The sequence below is a fragment of the Drosophila biarmipes genome, chromosome 2L (assembly GCF_025231255.1).
Source record: "Drosophila biarmipes strain raj3 chromosome 2L, RU_DBia_V1.1, whole genome shotgun sequence".
NCBI classification, from domain to species: Eukaryota; Metazoa; Arthropoda; class Insecta; order Diptera; family Drosophilidae; genus Drosophila; species Drosophila biarmipes.
In genome coordinates this window covers 14,681,311-14,702,629 of record NC_066612.1, presented here as the reverse complement: position 1 = coordinate 14,702,629, position 21,319 = coordinate 14,681,311, and the positions used below count along the sequence as shown (strand labels likewise).

The window sequence follows — 21,319 nt, the reverse complement described above, 5'->3', positions numbered from 1 at the left end:
TCCTTTAAAAAACAGCTTGATTGGACTGATGTTGTCCACCTCTATGTTTTTTATAGGTGCACTTAGAGAAATACCTTGAGCAAATTGAATAGAACACAGGAAGAACATTTTTAAAAAAGTTTCCTAGATTTATTAACATGACAAGTAAAGTTTGAACAGTACAATATTATTTATATTCCAAACTAACATTTTTTGGAACCGTTAAAAAGTATAAGTTTTTATTTTAAACTAACTAAATAACTATTTTTTTAAAGAAATAATTGATTAGATAATTATGGTGTTCCCTCAGTGCACAAGTACACCCATTTATGTAAGACGTATAAAGTATCAAATTTATAATCTTTTGCGGGCCGTCTCCGCTGGATGCTACCCATCGCTGGCCATTGTCGTCGCTAATAGAGACATACAACGTCCACTGGGAATTGATCAGGGATCGAAGGAGGCGGAGGCTTCGTTAACGGCAGAAAAGTTTGAATGTTTCGTTACTTTTCTTGGCTGCCATAAACTTTTATGGCTGCGAGACTCAGCGGAAGACGAGGACAATGCATTGGGATCGTGGATCTCGATTCGGGGATCGGGGATCGGAGAACAGGGAGCAGCTGTAAGCAGCCGCCGAGATGATTGGGCATTATGCCGGACCAGGGTCCGGGGCTATTCGGTATCTCTTCCTTTTATAACCATAGGGGTCTCTGCCGCTCTGTCGGTCCTCCTCCCATGGGTGCCAATTAAGACACCAGCAAGAGGGTTGGAGCTGGGCAGGGGATCCGACCTGGACCCTATTAGCAGCCATATTGCCGGACACTGGGAGAATTTATAGCTTAGTCGAAGAAAATGTTGTTGAGGATTTGGTTCAGGATCTACATTTCCAAGAGGAAGAATATTTAAAATAAAAGCTTGGGTCTATATTAACATTCTTATTTTCTTTCTTACAAAAAAAAAAAAAAACACATAAAAAATATTATGGGTAAGATCTAATAATAAATGATATAATCATAACTATAGTTAACCATAAAAAATACTTCGTAGGCTATTATTTAATTGCACAAAAAACGTATTATAATATATAAAATTTTTATCAGAAATTGTTTTTATGTGCATAGAATAGTTAAAGATCGTCGTTTTGCATTTGTTGTTGTATAAACTTATACTCTTGAGTAATGTATTTAAAAAAAGCGTACGAAGAAATATTATAGGTAAAATCAACAAATATCTTTACTTACGTAAATGTAAAGAAAAACCCCACAACTATACAAATTACTATCTAAGAAACTATTTGATAGTGAAAATACCTCAAAATATAATATTATTTCGGTAAATTTGTACCTAAATGTGTTTTTTGTGCAGGGAAATGATATGATATATGATGATATGATTAGATCTGGAAAACGCCTGTTATACTATTTTATAAAGATTTTCCTCTGTGCATAGGCACCATAAAAGTTATATCCCGTTCGTGAGTGATCTGAGCAAGATCGCTCCGTACACTTTATGGCCCCCACTCGCCAGGATCCCCTCGCCACCATTGGGCAACTGGCTTCACGTGAAACCAGATACACTTGGCCATAAATCAGCCGGCTGAGTGAGATGCCCAATTCGGCGATGCATTTTATCCATTTTTGAGAATGTCAGGATGCGTTTCGGGCCGAAATGGCGGGCGCAAAACATAAGCTGTGAATTCGGCGTAATTTTGGCAGTGGCATGTGTAGTGCAGTAGCCAGGAAGAGTGGAGGGCATGCGCACACAAAGGTCGTCGGCGAGAGTCAAAAGCCATTTCGATACGCCAGGATGACCAAAGGCCAGCGACCAGAATGGAACGGGTTGAGCCGATCTGAGCTGCAGAGTTCCACCAAATCGGGTGGCGTAGTACGTATCTCTGCCGATCTCCCGACATGTGCATTTGGCGTAACCGAAACAGAAACAAATGCAAACACACACTGCAGTCGTCCGCTCCCAATTCGGTGTATCTTTTTTAGCGTGTAGGTGCGAAAACGTCGTTCACTTCCTTTATCGGGGGTGCGGGCATCTGTTTCGGGGTTTTTTCGTTTCATTTCTGGTTACCGGGCTCCCCGGGCTATTTTGCATCTTCGCTTACATAAAAGTCAAAATATTTTCGGTGCGAAATAAAACAAAACCCTGACTGCTGCTGCTTTAATCATAAAACGTTTTCCGATTCGGTCACGGTTCTCTTGGGTTGGAAACCCGTTGTATCAAAATCTGGACAGGTCGTATATTTCTCCTCGCATGGGCTTTGACATTTCCGATTCTGCTAATCGCAAGCCCTATAAATCAACCCCTCAAGAGCTCCCACCGGCTAGGACGGCTATACTAGAAATACCAGCCTTAAGTGCTATGTACTATATACCCTCCTATCGTCTGGCACTTCAGATCACCTTGTTTGTTGTGACGGGCGCCAAGTCAATGGGTCCGTTCCTCTGCATTCCATATGGGCCGACTGGGATTTCATTTGAATTTTCTAATTTATAGCGAATATAAATTTGACTTATTTTGCCCATTTAATTAATTGTTAGAACATTGTATAAGGAATACATATGCCTCTTAATTTCTATAGCCAAATTAAAGCCGATAATTTTTCAAAATCATAAAGTCCCTTTTAAAGCTATGGGTTGGAGTTTTACATTTTTTAAGAGTTCCTCTAAAGGGTCCTAATACTTTCTAAAAATCTATTCAACAGTAAATTCTCCAAATCTTTATAATGGTTTCTCAGTTTTCTTAATTTGCAAGCCTACTTTCGTCGCGAAATTAATAGGGGAGTGTAAAGTATAGGGACAAACTATTTGTATTTGAATGAAACTTTTACAAAAATTAATATATTTCAAAAGTTTAGAAGCAAAAAGTTTCTTATATCTATTGAGCATAATCCTGCAAAGGTATATTGGTTAAATTTCATCGGAGTTAACAATTAATTCTTTAACGAAACCAATTTTTTTTCACGAAGTTATTAATATACACTATAACTCTATGCAGATGTGAGATTTATTTTTTTTAAAGGTTGAAAATGCACAATAATGGAAGACAAATTTAAAAAATCTATCTATTTCAGTTCTGGGCTAAGTTGAACCAGTTCTAGTTCTATATCACAGTTATCGGGTGTAACAAAGAAAGAAATAACAAATCAAGTTAATTTCATTCTCAACAAAGTGATTGTATACAACAAAAAACCCAAAAAATAAATAACTTTTGGTAAATATCTTATTTAAAGTTGGGAGTTTTTTGCCCTATTATCAAAATTACGCAATTTCTTAATAAAATTATTGTAAATATGATCAACACAATAAATTAAATCGACTACCATTATTTTGCATTTTTGACGCGATGTCACACATGAAATTTAATGAGTTCGTCACCTTACCCTGCACCCCTTAATAATTTCAAAAAACCTAATAGACAGATTTTTTGTCAAGATCTTAAGATCTTTTCTTCTCGAAAAAGTGAGAAATGATTGATTCGGCTTACGGTTCGGCTAAGGTTTGAGATTATGATAATTATTATATTATTTTATTTTTATTTTATTCCATCAATTTTAAAAGAATGCCTAAGTTTAATTGCCAGAAGAAACAGTTTGTGAGAATCCTAATTAGATGAAGCAATTCTAAGTCGTCGAGGACTTTCAACTAAAGACACCTTTAACACACCAATAATTTTTAATGAATTTGCACAATTTTTCGGAAAATTGACAACATACCCCTGAGCAATCAATCGACATTTATGAACTCTAATTGCCGATGCAGACAAAATGCAATGTTCCGACTGACCCCAGTCGACTAGCGTGAGTGCGAGCGAGCCAACCGTAGAGCCGATAACAGTAATGGCCGAGTGGGGAGGCGAATGAGCGGGCAAAGAGGAGAGCCGATTAATTGATTGACGTTTTGCTGCGTTCGTTGTTGTTGCTGCTTTTGGTAGGTGGAGCGTAGCTGTGAACGTTAACCCTTGTTAACCCCCCAGTGATAAATGAAAGGTACCCTTCAATTGTTGTATTTTATTGTTCATATTTTATTTAAATAGCTAAGCACATACATATACACACATACATTCAATTCACAAGCTATAAATTAATTGCCGCCAAAATTGAACTAAGGGAATTAGTGGATGAATATGTTAAAATTATTTATTTATAAGGTAATTTTGCTTTTGTGCTCGAAAAATGCTTTACATTTCACATTTAGTACAGCTAGATTAAACTATGGCTAATTGTTATTACGATATATAAAAGTAATAAACGTTAAAACTCTTTTGTTATGTGGATATTTACACGGGCTGAATCATCGAATTGCGCTCTAAAATTAATTGCTTGTACTAACATTATGTTAAGTTGCTGCGAATAATTGTAAACTTTTAACGGCTGGGACGGCTGGTTTGAATTGTTTTTGTTTTTCCTGGGCAACTTAGGGACTACAACTTACGAGCTAAGCATTTACTTTAAATTACATACGTTGAACAAAAAACAAACATAATACAAGAAATATGGGACTTGTGTAGCTGAGAGGACATTGACGTTGACGTGTGCGAAAACCAGGAATATACAATCACAAAAATTAACAACGTGCAATATTCAAGGTGCAACGCCCGCCAGGTCCTCCTCCATTTGATTGGGTGCTTCATTTCTCGTTGGTTCGGTCGAAACAGTCTGACTGCGCGACCTAAGGGTTAAGCCAAGTCCAAGGCGAGAGCGGGAGCACCATAGGAGCCATCGCACTGGCCTCCTGCTCCTCCTAGGCCCCTCTCGCTCTCCCCCAACAGCGGCGGCTGCTGCTCCATGTAACCGTTATTCTCGCTGCTGTTGTTGATGCCACCGTTCGCATAGCAGGAATGATCGTGTCACATCGAGAGCGTTCCCACTGCCGCCGCAGCTGACATTTGCGCACTGTGCTGCTGTTGCAGCTGGTGTGAATGCGCCGCCGCCGCCGCCAACGAGTGACTGTGGGCCGCCAGGTGCGGATGCAGCCGCATCGCGGGTATGTTCATCGCCGCCATCGGGTTCATCGTGTGGGCCAGCGAGTGGGTCAAGTGCAGGCCCGGCTCCAGTTTCGCCTTGGCGTCCAAAAGTTGGCTATAGTCCGCATGCTGCACACCCATCACATTCGGATCGCTGCCCTTCTTGTTCTGCTTGCGCTCCTTGGCACGGCGGTTCTGGAACCAGATCTTCACCTGACGCTCCGACAGGGACAGCGTCTGGGCCAACTCGCTCTTCCGCCGGATGGTGATGTAGCGGGACGTGCAGTACTCCTTCTCCAGTTCCAGGCGCTGGAAGTCGGTGTAGACCACTCGGTACTTGTCCTTGGTTCGGGTCTTGCCTACGGAAGAAATAGAAAAGATAAAGTTCAGTTAGAAAAGTTGAAAAAGCTTGGGAAACCAAAAAAAATCATGCATAGATTTAAAACGTAATATCAATAACCATTCCAAAACAAGTAAACTCATTACATTCCATTTAAATTTGTATTTGCATTCCAAAAAAAGTTTGAAAAATGTAATATTTATTTAAGGTTTTTTCAAAACTTGACTTACAATCTTAGAAACGCATTAATTTGAAATCTAAGTATACTTGAAAAAAGTTAGGATCTATAAAGATCATGTGCAATATTTGTCGTCAGAGGGCCGTGACTGTTGACCAAGTTTGCAATTTGCGGGCCACCTGATTCCCGGCCTGAAGTGGGTGTCAGCCGCCTGGAGTGACTGGCGTCAGGTGGACAAACATGTTTCTCCGAAACAGCTCATCTCGTCATAGCAGATGACAATATTTAAATTATGATAGCCATAGAAGTCCGTCAAGATTGGAGGAGCAACCCCAAGTCGAAGCGGTAAACATGAAGAAACCAGTCTCAAAGAGCCGACGACTTTGTATGATCGCAGAAGTGGGCTATATGGCGCTGAGCTGCGCAATTAGTCAATCAAAATTCAAATAAATGACAGAACCACAAGCACACGGGCGAGAGAAGACCCCGGAGAAGGTAGGATAGCTCATCATCTCCAAAGGCATGAAAAAGGCCACGGGATCGTGGCACAGTGTGGCTACGTGATAAACACACCCACACCAGCGGAAAACATTTTATAAGCAAACAGCATTTCGGCCCGAGGATTTGCTCTAATTTTTTATGTACAACGATACCGTAGTGTTCTCACAATTAAAATTGAGCAAATAGGCAAACAAACAAATATTTTCACAGATGATAAAGTTCAACGGTAACAGCCAGAGACACAGATAGAGAGAAGGGAGAGTGGAGAGTGGAGAGCAGAGTGCAAAGAGTAGGTGTTAAAGAACTCAGGATGCGCTACGATACATAATATATGGCCATGGTAATGATATAATAAGCGTGGTGTATGCTTCTAGTCGGGTTAGTTATAAATTGGATGGAAAATTTAAGTTTTAACATAAAGGTGGCATATCATCCTATCAGTTCTTCTTAATTTTTGAAAAATTCTGAATATATATCTGAGTTTGAGAATGGTTTTCAAGAAGAACCGCATCAAAATTACTGGAACCGTAGACCCCATTAAATCGTTACTTCGGGCCTCTTATCTCCCGCACTCTTTTATTTATTCTTTACACTTTATTTAGACGTGAATTTATGGCTGTCGCTCTGGCTCCTCGTTTGCTTAGTCTAATGTGGCAATCGCTTAGTGGAGAACTCCGCAAAAGAATAATGTTAAAGCCCTGTTGGGCACACGGTCATAATCTAGTTTTTTCGCTTCCATTATAAATCTAAAATTTTCAGTCTGCCTTGCCATTTCTAGTGCTCTTGTTGGGAAAATCCTCTTGCGCGTGTGTTCTTGGGCCTCCAATCTACTGATAAAATGTGGATCCCAGAGCAATCCAACACACACAGGAACATAACTTGTTTAGACAGACTTGACGGATTTGGGGAAGTGCTCAAATAACAAAGAACTAAATTAAAACAACAATATAATCAGCTTTGGGGATTTACTGAGTAAATTGTAGAAAATAAAACATATTTTCGTAGGATTTCGCAATGTGCGGTAAACTATGAGTAAGATGAAGATATTATAAAAGGTGTAGGTGAAGTTACATTAAGAAGTGGTTGATAAGAAGGAGTGGTAATGGAAAAATACACCAAATTAGTGAAATAGTATGTTCTAAAGATGATGATACATTTAGAAGTGGTTGATAAGAAGGAACGATAATGGTAAGATACAGCAAATTGGTGATATTGTATATTCTTATATACATATATAGTTGGTTCGTCTAAAAGCTATTTTATTTATGAAGTTAAAATGTCATTAAAATTGTTTCTTAAAATCGTCAGTCTTATAGGTCAGAAAGTACTTCTCCGACCCCGTTTCCACCATCTGCGGATCAGAAAAGCACCGAACCACCTCGAAGAGGCTGCACCACATGCGGCCTTATCTCCATCTAAGAGTCACAAGCCCACACCACTGGGCTTTATCTGGTTACCACTTGGAGGCTCCAATTCCTCACACCTGAAACCGGAGCACAAACACGAGAAATCCGCACGGAATTAGGGACAAGCCGGAGCACACGCTGCGGAGGGCGGTGGGTAGTGGGTGGTGGGTGGTGGGTAGTTCACGGGTGCCTAGCTCCGCTGACCTTCACGGCCATAATCTAATAAATCGTACACGTACTATATGCACAACTATAAAGTTACTATCCCGGCCGGACTGAGTGTTTTATTGCGTTAATAAACGGGGGAAGACAACGCCGTGAGTGTGGATCAACTTGAGCCTAATGCTAATGCTGCGTTGTCTGGGCCCCTAAGATCCCGGCCAGATCTCCGCTTTCCTCTTGCCCGGGGAGATAAGATTGTGAATGAATGGCAAAAAACAGCGGATACCAGGCGAAGAAAGAGCCCGTCATTTCGGCAAATAATTGCGCTTGAAAATCTGCCTGATATATATCTGGGGATATTCATCTGTAATATACAACGCTCGGCTTCAGCGTATTTTATGGGCAATTAAACAAAATTTGTGCGTCAAGGTGTGACATTTTTTATGACTTTGTCACTGGGTCCCATCGCCTCGTGAGTGAACGCACTGTAATTTATATCGAAAGGGGTTCCTAACTCGATATATTCCCCTGAAAGTTTGATTTTGAGCTCTTAATGCCACGGACTGGCGTTCTTGTTTGCTCTGCAAGATCTCCCTCCACCCGTAATGATAGATTAGTTAGTTGGCTTGGCCCGTCGGCAAGTTCTAAGGGCTGCGTAGGCCATACGCACCGTCTAATCCCAGTTGAGGTCTGTATCAATACCGATGGAGCTACGAACTGTGGAGTTTGAAGCCCGCGGGTGAATCGTTGAACATTTGTCCAGATAAGCTTTAATGGTTGTTCTTCACTCATCGAGTGCGTATATGCAGGGGTTCTGCAGAGGAGTTGATGGGCCCTCTGAGCACTGTGCGAAATACTACTTCCCTATAAAATATACTCTTCTAATAATTTATTGGCCTGGTACCCCCTGGATCTCTCAGTGCATTGAATAACTCCTGGCTAAACAGCCACAATCCCATCACAACTTCAAATGCCGCCAAAGAAAAGTGTTTAAACAGCGGAAAGCGATTCCATAATATCAAACTCAACAGAAGTGGAGCATGAGCAAAGACCGTTTGGGCCATAAATCATATCAGGTTGAGGTGTAGTCTAGTCTGGGCTTCTCCCTATTAGAACAGCTGTTGATTGCCGGGCAATTATGTGGTCCGCCCCCCGGGGAAAAATCAGTGGCCAAGGACAAGGGCGGTTTCGGTTACACTTTGGGATACAGTTGGGTAACTAATGTTGCTGTTGCGGTTAGCCACGGTCACTGGCGGAGGGCCTTCGGATGCTATGGCTTAGCACCAGGCGTGGTGGTTTTTTCGCCACCCCGCTGGGCGTTAATTTGTCACTGAGTGCTCAGCAGCCCCTGTGACATCTTCCTTTCGGTTCGTTGTCTCCTGGCCAAGCCGTGGAAACCTACTGGGAGACATTTATTACCTGACTTCCATAAGTTAGCTCGGCCCGAGTTTAAACGTTTTTGCGGTTGCGGTTGAAGATTAAAGCTCGCAGCGCCAGGAAGTCCTCGCAAGGCAGCGGAAAGAGCAATTTCACCAATGGCACCCCCGGGACCTGGACACACAAACCTCAGCACTTGACTTTTTGCACCCCCCTCCTTCAGCTGGAAGTTTCGCCAGTTTTCGCCCGACTTAAAGAGTTTGGCGGAATATTTGGGTTTTTCCTTGCTGCCATTTCTTTTTTTGCACTGCTCTTGTTTTGGCATTTTCCTTTCCGCTTTCCAGCATCATAAATGCGGAGTCTGGGCGGGGGCTTATATACGTCTGTTTGTCTCTCACCACCCAAGCGACAATATAACAATAACATTTATTTGGCATTTTGCTGCTGCTTTAGCTGCTCTTATATCGTAAATATTAGCTCAAATTACATCATAAAATCATTTGATTCGATTTGACGTTTATTTTCCTTTTCTTCCTTTTCCGGGCTAGAGCCTACTCTAAGGGTATCCGGTCCTTGGGGGAAGATGGGGTGGTAAAGGGTTTGCGCAGAGGTTTCCGTTTTTGGGTATTGCAAATTAAGCAGGCCGTAACTTCCAGCCAAGTTGTGTTGCATTTATGGTATTATATAATGGTTGGGTTAACTTTTAAAAAGGGAAAATCACCAATGAACTCTCTATTAGTATCTAAGAGATTATGTAATTTGGTAAATTGCTTGATATTATGGCCAAAGAACTGTAGTTGGCCTATAGAATGGATCATAAATATCCACACACATAAAATTAAGCTCGTACAAGAAAAGCAAACTCAAAATGGCCACCATCAACATGAAACATGCGACATGCAAACACTTTATATGGCATGCAGACGTATGCAAATGTGGGTTCTTCTTTGAGAAGGAAATGGGAGTGGTCTCCGCCACCTCCTCCCTTGATCACCCTGGCACGCAGCCCTATAAAATGCCCGCAGTTGGGAGGAAAAATAATAATATTATCAGATCGCGTGCAACAAACGAATGCCGCTCGTACGTGTTCAGATGTATGTGCTGGCCACATATAGAGGAGTGTGCGGCACGCAACCTCGTGGCACGCCAATGGCAGCGATGGCTCCAAGACCCTCCGACTTTTTAATTCCAAGTCTGACTCAGAGCTCGTTTTATTTATGGCTCGAACAGGGAAAAGAGGTAGAGCAAGCGAGATGGAGGTGCAGAAGAGCGAGAGGCTAATACGGCCAGAAAAAATGGCAGCCATCCAACAGAGAAAAAACGCGGCCTGCTTATGGCCCGAATGAGACGCCATTAAAGCCATAAATACTCCGAGTCAGGCAATAGAAAAATGCAGGGAAAAATACAGAAAAAACTGAAAACGGGGAGAGAATCAAAGAAGAAGGGGTATTTTTCTTTAGGCCACAAAAAATTATTTTCAAATGTACGTTAATTATTCGCCTCGACGACGACGAAGCATGCAATAAAATTTATGGCTATATGATTTTGAGGAGGGGGATCTTTATGCCCCATCCCAAGATAATTGCATGCATCAAAACGAAAAACACAGAAATCGCATTAGAGTCAAGAAAAAAGAAAGTCCACTGTAATTTGCTTAGTAATAAACCGAAAGAAATGGGTATCCTACCGCTTGAGTCCAGCAATTCACTCAGATCCTCTAGGTTGGGAGAGCTGCACAGTTCTGCGATACGACGGGGATTTACAAAGGTTATAGATTAGATGAGATTAGATTTCTATAAGTTAATTAAAAGTAACAGATTTAGCTGGATCATAAGAAACTGACATCAACACATCTTTAAAGTCACATCAATTGATAAGAAAATCAAAGCTTATCGAGAGTAATATATGAAGAACCCCCATCAAAGTCATCTAAAATCTGTTCCGCTACCATTGACCACATAAAAATACTATAAATATTTGAAAGCCCGCGGCCCCCACATAATTGAAAGCAAATTGCGCTTCATAAAACTATTAAGCAAAATAATATACAATAAATTCTTACGGCTCCGGCCGAGGAGGCGAACTATAAATTTCCTAGGGATCCCCCACCGATCCGCCCTTATCTCAGTGGGTTAGCCCGACAAACGGTCCGGGTCAGCGTGCAACAATATTTGTTTGAACTCCGAGGTGAAACCGAGCAAATGTTGCAGGAGCAAACAAAATCGGGGAAATATATGTACTGCCCGGGAGTACAGGCCCGTTCTGGGCAGTAGTAATCCCCGGGCTCATCAAGCGTATAATCATCCTAATCAAAGTCGGGCATAAAAATCACAAATACGGCGATCATATATATTCTCATTCACTCGCTCATTCATGGTTATGGGTCATTATACGATGGCGGGGGCATTTAATTTAGTTTTTATAATTATTGCTACTTTATTGTATTGTTAAGCGATTAACGTTGGCCACCGCCGGCCATATAGGCACTGGTATATGGGGAATAGCAAATCTTTCTTTCCGTTTTTCGCCACCGTATCGTAAATGTTGTCACCTCATAAAAAGAATCGCCAAACGGCTCGAAATGAAATCAGAGCCCGCCTGGCGCGTCACTCGCGCTTCCCCCTTCGATTTTCAATCAGTCAATCATTCGATCGCTTGACTTTGGCCTGAGACGCGAGCAGGTGTCATCCGAACACTTTTTTGTTGTCATAACTCAGCTCGGACCCGTGTTGATTGACAATCGGATTTTCCTGTCGCTGCTGGGCCAAATTGTCCCCCCAAACAAAAGGCTTTCGCCCCGTTGCCCCCATATGTACTACATACGAGTATAACGCAGGAAACGGCTTGACCTGGCACTTCTCGTCCATTATGATATTATGGTTTATGGCTGGACAGGAAGCGAAAGCTATAATTTACAGTGCCAGGGGTCTGTTTACTTTCATTGATAAAGTAACTTGGGGCAGGACTGGGTATCAGATAGTTTGAAAGGAAGAGAAACTGGATTCGATTGGAATTACAGAGCTGTATTCTCTTGGGGGAAGCAAATGGGTAAGAGTAGTTGGAGGATAACTTTATACTTTACGGCCCTACGACTTTAATATAGTAGTATAATATTTAGTAGAGATCTTCCTGAAATCTTCGTTATTTATTAAGTATACTTTTATTTTACTGAAATTCTCGATGTCTATGAAAGTATATTTAATATATAAGAATTAAATATACTCTCACCATAGTTCAAAACTGACAGAGAAAGGTTGCCAATTCCAGTAAATACTCTGCTGACACATTTCGTAGCCCCATTTTGAACAGTTACCATTTTAATTTATCACTTTATTGAGTAAGCTCTTCGTAACCCCAATTTAAGCTCCCGCAATCCCTAGCGCCTCCAATATAAACTCGATACACCTCGAATGGTATATCAAAATAAATCGAACAGCATATACAAAGTGGAGACCTACAAATATACCTATACCACGGAGACATGGCCCGTGTGTCTGGGGCTTTGGAGCAAGACCGAATTTTGTGGTTATTACCAATATCGGAGCCAATACAAATAGCACTGGAAAAACCCAAACATGATTTTGTTATGTATTTGGACAACTAAGCCCAAAGTAAATGACACAATGGTAACAAGTCCGTGACAAACAGAGAGGCGTCCCTCCAGCCGGTTCTATGCTAATCCCATCATGTCAATCATCGGGCCAAACGCACCCTCCATATAGATCGGTCCGAACCGAAATTTTACTTCATTTTCGACACATGGAAGGGGCAGAGTGGAAACTGTGGACGGGGGTGGAAGGGTAAATGTCATCGGCAAACATGGAGAGTGCTGATAAGGAAAACGAGCCATAGTTAGTGGCCATTTTTAATGGCTTATCTTAGGGGGCCCAGGCCGAAGAGAGACCAGCCCCAAAATCGGACCACAAATGTATCCTATCTTTATATCGATGGATCACTACAACGTGCTCAGATGGGGCCGGAAAGTCTATATAAATCCAGCCTTGCCATATATTGTTTTCCCTTTCTCTTTTCCATTATTTATGTGGTTAGATATAAATTTTCTGTGCATATTGACACATTAAATCTCAATGTGTCAGGTGGCATTAGTTTTTATGTCTCAACACGGGCAATGCTGAAAATCTATAGACAATCCCGGTAAGAACTCCTTGGGCTCGTAGATATACTCACTCGTTCGCAGAAATTATAACAATAATAAATTATGGCTGCCGAAGAATGCAATAATGGTTTTTTGGAGTAATACGTTGGCAAATTATAAGATTGTGAAATCATTAGGGGTTTAGTAACAAGGAAACATGTTACTTAGAACAAATTCGGAACGTGATCGCTGAGGGAGGTGTTGATATTGATACTTTGGACTATCCTCGAAAAATCAATTTCACCTATTTCGAATTCTTTTGCACAACCTTCTACTCGGAACGTAAGGTTTTCTGCCTTCCAACAATGATTGCATAGATTTGATCGTAAATGTCGCTATTTAGTTTTTATTGGAAGTAATACTAATTTTTATTGGTTTATGGCCCTATATTGTTTTAATCAATATGCCCGTCGCAAACGCAACGGAATCGCTTATCAACAATGCTTTTGACGTTTTAGATAACACGGAAAGAACTCTTTTTTTCGTGGCCACGTTTCCATATCACTGGTACATTATTGAAGCAACAGAAAATAGAACTCGTAACCATTTGGGGAATAGTGCGGCGAGCGGAGGGTGGGAACCCAGGACTTATTGACAGGGCGGGCGTTTATTTGATTTCCCCCGCGCTAATCTAATCGCAAAACCTGCCAGAACCACCAGCCATTGAAACAAAAGTACAAGGCATCTGGATCCACCGGCAATCGTGGTTGCCGTTTTATTGCCACACCCCGAAACTTGAAGTGGCCCTTTGACGTGCCCTGCTACATGCCCCACAAACAAAATGGAACTTTTATAAATCTATTAAAAATCACGAAGTGTTAGTCATCACGTTAATAGTGGTAATACAGTGAATGCGGGAAAATATAAGGTGTTCTTATTAGAAGGTGTTCTTTTTAGAAGGCGATCTTTGTAGAAGGTGTTCTTAGCGGAAGGTGTTCTTTGCAGAAGGCGTTCTTAGTAGAAGGTGTTCTCAATGCCGTCGAAATAACATCTTTTTTTTGTCGCTACTGTCAAAATTTATATTCCTTTAAAACATATTTGTTTATTAGGTTTAAATAAATTGGTAGCTACACTTGTTTAAAATATTTTACTACAAAAATCATATTCTCTGAACCGCCAGAAGTAAATATGTGCCCAAACAAAGGGGTGAAAAGGGGGTTTTTGAATAATAAATAAGACAAACTCAAGTTGCCTTGTCGGCTTGACCAGCTGGATTAAGCGACAACAACAGCAACGGGCGAGGGCAATAAACGTTAATTGCATACCAACAGATTTTATGGGCTTAATGGATGTGGATATCGGCGATATTGTCGATATCGTCGTCGCCGTCTTCTTTTCTCTTGACATGCGCCCCGGGGTCATAAATCGTGAGCGAATGTGTGAGTGTTTATTCCCCTCCTGTGTTTGAGCTCGCTGCATTGACATTTGCATTGCTTTTGCTTGTTTTTTAAAGGTAGGTGGGAACAAGGTAGAGAAAACGAAAAGACGGCGAAATACTCCTAAGAAATTTGCAAGAAATGCGCCAAAAAGATTGGCAAAGTACTTTGATCTTCGCCTATAAAACTTTTCCTTAAAATGATATTATTTCGAGTTTAAGTAAATGTACATATAAAACCAAAGTCGAAATACCACACACACCCCCCACAATGCTAATTGCTGTGAGATCGGTTCTATCTCTCCAGAATTCTTATACCCATTATCCAGTTCATTCATTCTCTTTCGCGCCATCTACTTTGTTTGGCGTTTCTATTGGAGGGTTTTTGAAAAAGTTGATCAAAGCGTTTAGAAATTTTTATAGTTAAATTGATTTACGATACAAAATTAGTCAATAGAATCGACCGAGACAGAGCCAAACAAACGCAAACACTCGTTCGGCTAGTGTAAGGGCATGCCCATAAATCAAGGCGTCGAACCGGGGATCTCTCGACCCCAACTGAATATCATAAAACTGGAGCTTGGACAGAATTTGATTTTTATGAGCTAATTGGCCATTGGGCTTGGAACCGCGGCAGGTAAACGGTTTCTTACAAAGCCCCATATGGACGGATCGGCTGGGGAAAAGCGCGAACAGCACGAGCTGGACGGGAAGACAATGCAATGCTCTGTGCTGGGGAATACGAAATCTTCGAATTCGGAATGTGACGAGGCGGATGCGGGAGAAACCCAAGCCCGGGGAGGAGCAATCGAAGGTCACACCGAAAATCAGTTATACCAAACGGATCGGAGTGACTAAGAGGTTGGGTATACGAAAATTGGGAAGAGGTATTGCACGAGTGTTATACCTATTACTTTTGAATTGTAGAACTTTAGGAACGAAGGGACATTTTAAGATTTCTTCAAAGGTCCTATGAACGGTACAGTGGAATAAAAATTATTTAGTTAATCATGGTGACTTAAAATATAACCTTATAACTTAATATTATTTTGTATTATTTGATCTTTAAAAAATCTGGTCAAATTTTTAAATGACATTTCTGGTTCTCCTTGTATTTTCTTATAATCTGGTAAAGGGTTTATCAAGCATTTCAACTGTTACTCTGATCTAGTTTCTAATATGTAATTTGCTATATCATTTTTGCACCCCGAAGCCCTCCACCATACATCATATTTCAGGATGTATTCCTGGATCTTTTGGAACTCACCTGGCTGTGGTTGCGCTGGGTAGGCGGGCTTCTTCATCCACTCGTAGTACTGCGGCTTCGAGGGCGATGTCCTGTTGTTGTTGTTCACCGCGCTGTTATTGTTGTTGTTGTGGGTGGATGGACTGTTGTTGTTGTTGCCGGCGACGGCACTCAGGTGGTGCCCCAAGTGGTGGTGCGGCGACGAGGCGGAAGTGGGAGCCCCGGGACTGGAGATCTCCGAGCCGGAAACCGTGATCGGTGGCGATGGCAGGCCCTCGGCGATATGTTGCTGGTGGTTGGGTGGTGCGGAACCAGGGCCGCCTTCGGTGGCTCCACCAGCACCGCCGCCTCCGCCGCCGCCGAGGCTGCTGTTGGTCTCATTGAGCTGCGGTGCACCCGGAGCACCACTACTGCTGCTGCCGGAGCTGGCGGAGCTGCTCGAGGCGTGGGCATGGTGATGGTGGTGCTGCTGCATCAGCTGGTGCGCCGACGTGGGCACGTTCTGGACAAAGTTGTCCGCCGTGCTGGAGGCTGGTGAGTGCCAATCGCCGGCACCGGCCGCCGCCGCCGAATGGAACATGTGATGGGAGTTGTAGTACATCTGGTGGGCGGCGGCCGCATGATGGGCGGCATGCGACGAGTCCACATCGCCCAGGAACTGGTGGTTCGGCGGCGTGTGGTGGTAGTTGGGCGTCCAGTTCCAGGGCTGACCCGCCGCCGAGGCGTAGGCCAAGTTGGCGGCACTGTGCTTTTGCGTGTAGGGCAGTGTATTGTAGTAGTGCGAAACCATTTTGAGGTTATACAAGGTCCGCTTCGCTGGTGATAATCCTTCAATCCGTTCTGTTTCGTGCGATAATCCCTCTCTCAGCTCGTTGTCTCTCCACTTTGCCAGACAATTTGATTTAATTGCACATTTTCTGGAGTTTTAATTGGGTGGCAGAGGATATTTTGCTTGGTCAATTTTTACAGCTATCACTTGGCTGGTGATGTGTCTTGGGCGCCACAGTCACACACATACGAGGTATCGATAATACTCGAACCACTATTTTTAGGCACTCACTCACGCGATGTAACTCGTTTTCGAGATGGTATGGAACTGTTTTTGAATGCTACTCCGTTGCGTGGCGACGTCAACTCAGTACGCAAGTCGAACACGTACTGAAGCGTAGAGCAAAACTCGACTGATAAAAAACCCAAAGCAACGGAAAATCAGATAAACAGGTAGAGAGGCTCGAGCAAAAGCAACCACCGAAGAGGTTCGCCGTATGGTCGTCTCTTTCTGCCCCACGCAGGCACCCATTGCGAGGGTATTTTTTAACCCTCATTTCCGTTGCACGTTCGAAATCCAAGATGGCTCGTGTGCCCGACCTGCCGTCTCTTTCCTGCTGACGCCCCATCTCTTTCTCGCCGCCTTGCGATGGCTGGCAAGCAGCTGGCCACGCCCCTTTGAGCCAGGTAGGCAGCTTGTCGTAATTCCTTGGCCAAGAAAACCCCTTTTCCTTTATGGCCCGCTTTCGATTTGTACGTACTTTAATTGCAATTGCCGCTGGCTAATTTAGTAATTGCATAGATATAAATGCGCGTGTATTATGCAATTAGAGGCCGTAAAATTATGTTTCCACGATCGCAACTGGGGATGCATATATCTCTATCTGGAGAACAATCAATGTTTTACCCTCCGGATTTTATTCTCCCCGCACATAAAGCGTATACAGTTTGTACACATTTGGTAAGAGCTCTATTGTCCAGATACTTGCTGTTTGCCAAGCAATCGTCGTTTATACGGGCGCCTCGATATAGTCGTATCACTATGGTTACAGTTGTAAAGCTAATGCCGTAATTGCCATATAAGCAATGATATTAAATCATTAGAGCCGGGAACGCAAGGAAAGCGGAAGAAGTCTGGCACTGATAAGGTTCTGCATGTAATACCCATCTGTTATATAACACTTAAGAGGGTTTAGAAAATTAGGTATAAATCTATATATTCACACAGAAATTAAAAATAACTTATCATCATCATCATTTAACACTTTTTTAATCAAAATCAACAGTACGTACGACTGATTATACTTTAAGCCGTATTGCGAAACAATAGAAAAAATAATAACCTTGATAATGATCCTGATTATGATTATTAACATATTTCTACGAGGTTATCAATGTATTTATAGTAATAATAAATGTAAAATAATTTTAATTTATAGCTGGAATACATTTTATTAGAAATTTGCCAACATCCATAAACATTTCCAGTACGGCCTATTTATTTTTATTTATTAATTATTGAATATTTATGAAACTTGCAAAATAAAGAGTTACGAGTAATTGTTTCTTTTTAATATACTAATTAAGCTATATCGCTCCTTGATTTAATTTAAGATAAAATAGCCCCAGCTTTATAATAATTTAAATAAAATTATTTTTGAATTTGTTTGGAACGCATTATAGCGCACATACATATAACAAATTAAGTAAGTAAATTAAGCCCTTTTTAACTGAATTATGATAGGTACCCCAGGCTATTTTATTTTAGAAAATATAAGAACATATTATAAATAATTTCAAAAGTAACTCCCTAATTAAACCACATTAATTAAAAATGTTTGTTCGATGTTGGGCTAATTTTAATTGTTTAAAACGCTGATTTTTGAATAAATAAGTTGGGACTTTTGGTAAGGGATCATAATAAGAAAATTATTTAATAGTCTTAATGTAAATAAAATGTATCAAAACCAAGAAAGGTATTTACTCTATTATTCTAGTGATTGTAAATTATTTAAATACTTTTAAACATCTACATCTGTTTTTATATGCTGAATAAAACATATTTTACTTATCCGTCTAAAAAATTGAAATTTAATAAACATGTTCTTTGTTCAAAACATGGATAAATATTTTAAAAATGTACATTAGAATAAAGGGTACCATAACGAAGAAACGGATTTACCATATCTTTAATTCGAATTTAATTAATTTTATATGTTAAATTAAATTATTCTAAGCACCTAAATCTGTTTTCATATGGTGACCACAACAAATTTTACTAATCCGTCTTAAAGAACGAATTTTAACAAATTTTTTATTTTTTAAAGCATTGGAAAATATTTACAAGATGAGTCCACTTCAGTTTCCCTTTCTATTATTTGTTATCCCTGCAAACGACTTCGCTAATCCCAATTGCACTCCCTAACAAGAAGCGCTTAGCTCGCGCCGATTGAGTAATCCCAGTGAGTTCCAGAAATCCTTCGAAGATCTTTAAAAAATAAATTCATTGATTGCCGTGATGGCTGTCGGTGGTGTGATCGTAAAACTGCAAATGTCGCGTCAAATAATTAGAAATGAATGCAGCTGACACAATGGAGGACAACCGAGATCCCTGAAGAGGGCTCGGGGAACAGAAGCCTCCGGGCAGTTGGCCTCGCGAGGGAGGTACTTAAAACTCACTTATTAACGCTGAACTACCAGAAACTGGTTCGGGATCGTGTCCAAACAAAAAACCCCTTAATGTCCGTAAGACATAACATGTTGTAAAACAATCGAAAGGGCCCGCGGACAAAGGCGATTTTATGATTACGCGAACGCGACCTAAAAGACCAAAATCCAGGATGCGATCGTAACGGTCGCGCGGGAACGGGGACACCAAATAGGGCCCATGAGGTGGTGCTGGTGGGCTGACCTGCCCATCGATCGGGCCCATAAAGTTCACACAACAATTAGGCAGCCACAGCCCAGATTTTTTCTTTTTCGCAAACCGTCAACAATTCGGCGGAATTTACTGCGTGGGCTGGGCCTTGGGGAAGGGTAGGTCCTATGGGTTCTATAAGGTTGGGCCTCGTGTTGGCCCAGGCACGGGCAAGTCATGTAACAGTCTACGGTGTTACCTGGAAGTCATTAGGGGCACACAAAAAGGCTAATCCCGAGGTGATCTATGTAAACATATGGCAACTTCCTTCTAGGCAAGTCCGAGATGAATTAACAGCTTTCTGTTATGATCTTTCATTTTTTAGTTATAATCGTTTGTATCAAAAAACTTAATTACGATTACGTCAATTATTATAAATGTATGTTTATGTATGTTCTTTTGTTTTAAACTAAATAAAATTTGTATTTAAATTCTATTATAATCTTCTCATGTATTTGAATTCTATTAGTTATAAAATGTAATAAAATTTGTATGCATTTTTAGGTTTAGGATTTCTTTGCGTTAATCATCAATCGATTTATTTATTATATTTAATAACACTAGCTTACGCTCCCAAGATATTAATAACAAATTTTTATAAGTGTAAACCGTCTGAAAATGACAAATCATTGGAGATTTTTTTTTTTTCTTTAAGTATCCAACCAATTAAGCCAGTTTTTGTTTTATTTTAAAGCCAAAAGATAAGGGTACATCGATTTAGTCAAATATGACATGTTTTACTCGCAGAAATGTTTTTAACGTATTTTTTTTAATTTCGACTAAAATTAAAATGTTAGATCTTTGTCAAGCTCATGGCTGGCATAATTTCGATCTGTAGACTAGAGCTTTACTCTGTTGATCTATTAACTTTAAAATTAAACAAAAACTAGCTTAATTGGGTGGATAAGAGTCGAGATATAAGAACAAATTCGTAAAAAGGTCAAACATTTAACATACTCAAAAAAACTGTGCCATTCAAAAATATTTTAGTGACATTTTCGCAATTCTGTTAGAATAATTTTGGATATTACTTTGAAAACTGGTGTTACTCAGAATCATCAATTATCTTTTTATCAATGAAAAATTTAACCCGATCTTAAAACACTCTAATGCATCTCTATCTGCCCATTGTAAATTAGAATCTGTCCCGCCATTGACATTAACAACCTGCCAAGAACTCGACGGTATTTATATATATTCTCCTTCAATTATGTTAATAAATCAATAAAGAAAGCAAAGCAAGCGCCATAGCCCATAAAGCAGACTCCAAAATAAAACTCAAGGGGCAATCAGACCATTTAGAGATATGTCCCCTGTCCCAGTCCCAGTGCCAGACTTGGCCAGATACAATAACTTATATCTGTAGATTGGTAATATAATGTGTTTGCCGTCGCCAGACGGATGTGAATGTGGATGTAGATGTGTCTTTGTCGTGCGGCATTTGCTTTTTGTCGGTTCGTTTAACGTTTTGGAGAGTTTTATGGCAATTGGCCGTGGCCAAACCCCTCCAAAAACCCCTTAGCTCCACACGTAACCCCCAGCCGATCCCACAGCAAGTGCATTTTGCGTTGTACGACCATCACAATCATACACCTTTATGGGTGCCGCGACATTAGCGATAAAATATCTTTGTTAATAAAACAAATTAAAGTGGAGAGAAACAACAAAAAGCGGCGAGTCACACACGGGTGGGTGGAAAGCCCAAATTATTTTTGGATTCGCAGCCAAACCTTTTTGTGGAATATCCCAAGATTATGGCCAATTCCAATCAAGCAATTGTTGTATTTCTTTTTCATATCAATAAGTTTTTCAGGTTGAGTTCGTCTTAATCTGGAGACTTCTTTGATTTTTTCGCTTTCTCTAGGTTTTAAAATGCTTACCAAAAGTGTTTCATATTTAATTCCATTTCCAATGGTATAAATAAACAAATAAATAAATGA

The 21,319-nt window shown here is 40.8% G+C and overlaps 1 protein-coding gene across 1 annotated transcript; it reads right to left on the bottom strand.

The window, feature by feature from the left end:
* Window positions 1-4,100: 4,100 nt before the first annotated feature.
* On the bottom strand, window positions 4,101-16,835 carry LOC108034041 (homeotic protein caudal). Its single transcript, XM_017108787.3, has 2 exons — window positions 15,716-16,835; window positions 4,101-5,312 (listed from the first exon to the last, which is right to left on the bottom strand). The coding sequence occupies exons 1-2, from the start codon at window positions 16,482-16,484 to the stop codon at window positions 4,837-4,839; spliced, it is 1,245 nt and encodes a 414-aa protein (XP_016964276.1). The 5' UTR covers window positions 16,485-16,835; the 3' UTR covers window positions 4,101-4,836.
* Between the last annotated feature and the right edge of the window lie 4,484 nt (window positions 16,836-21,319).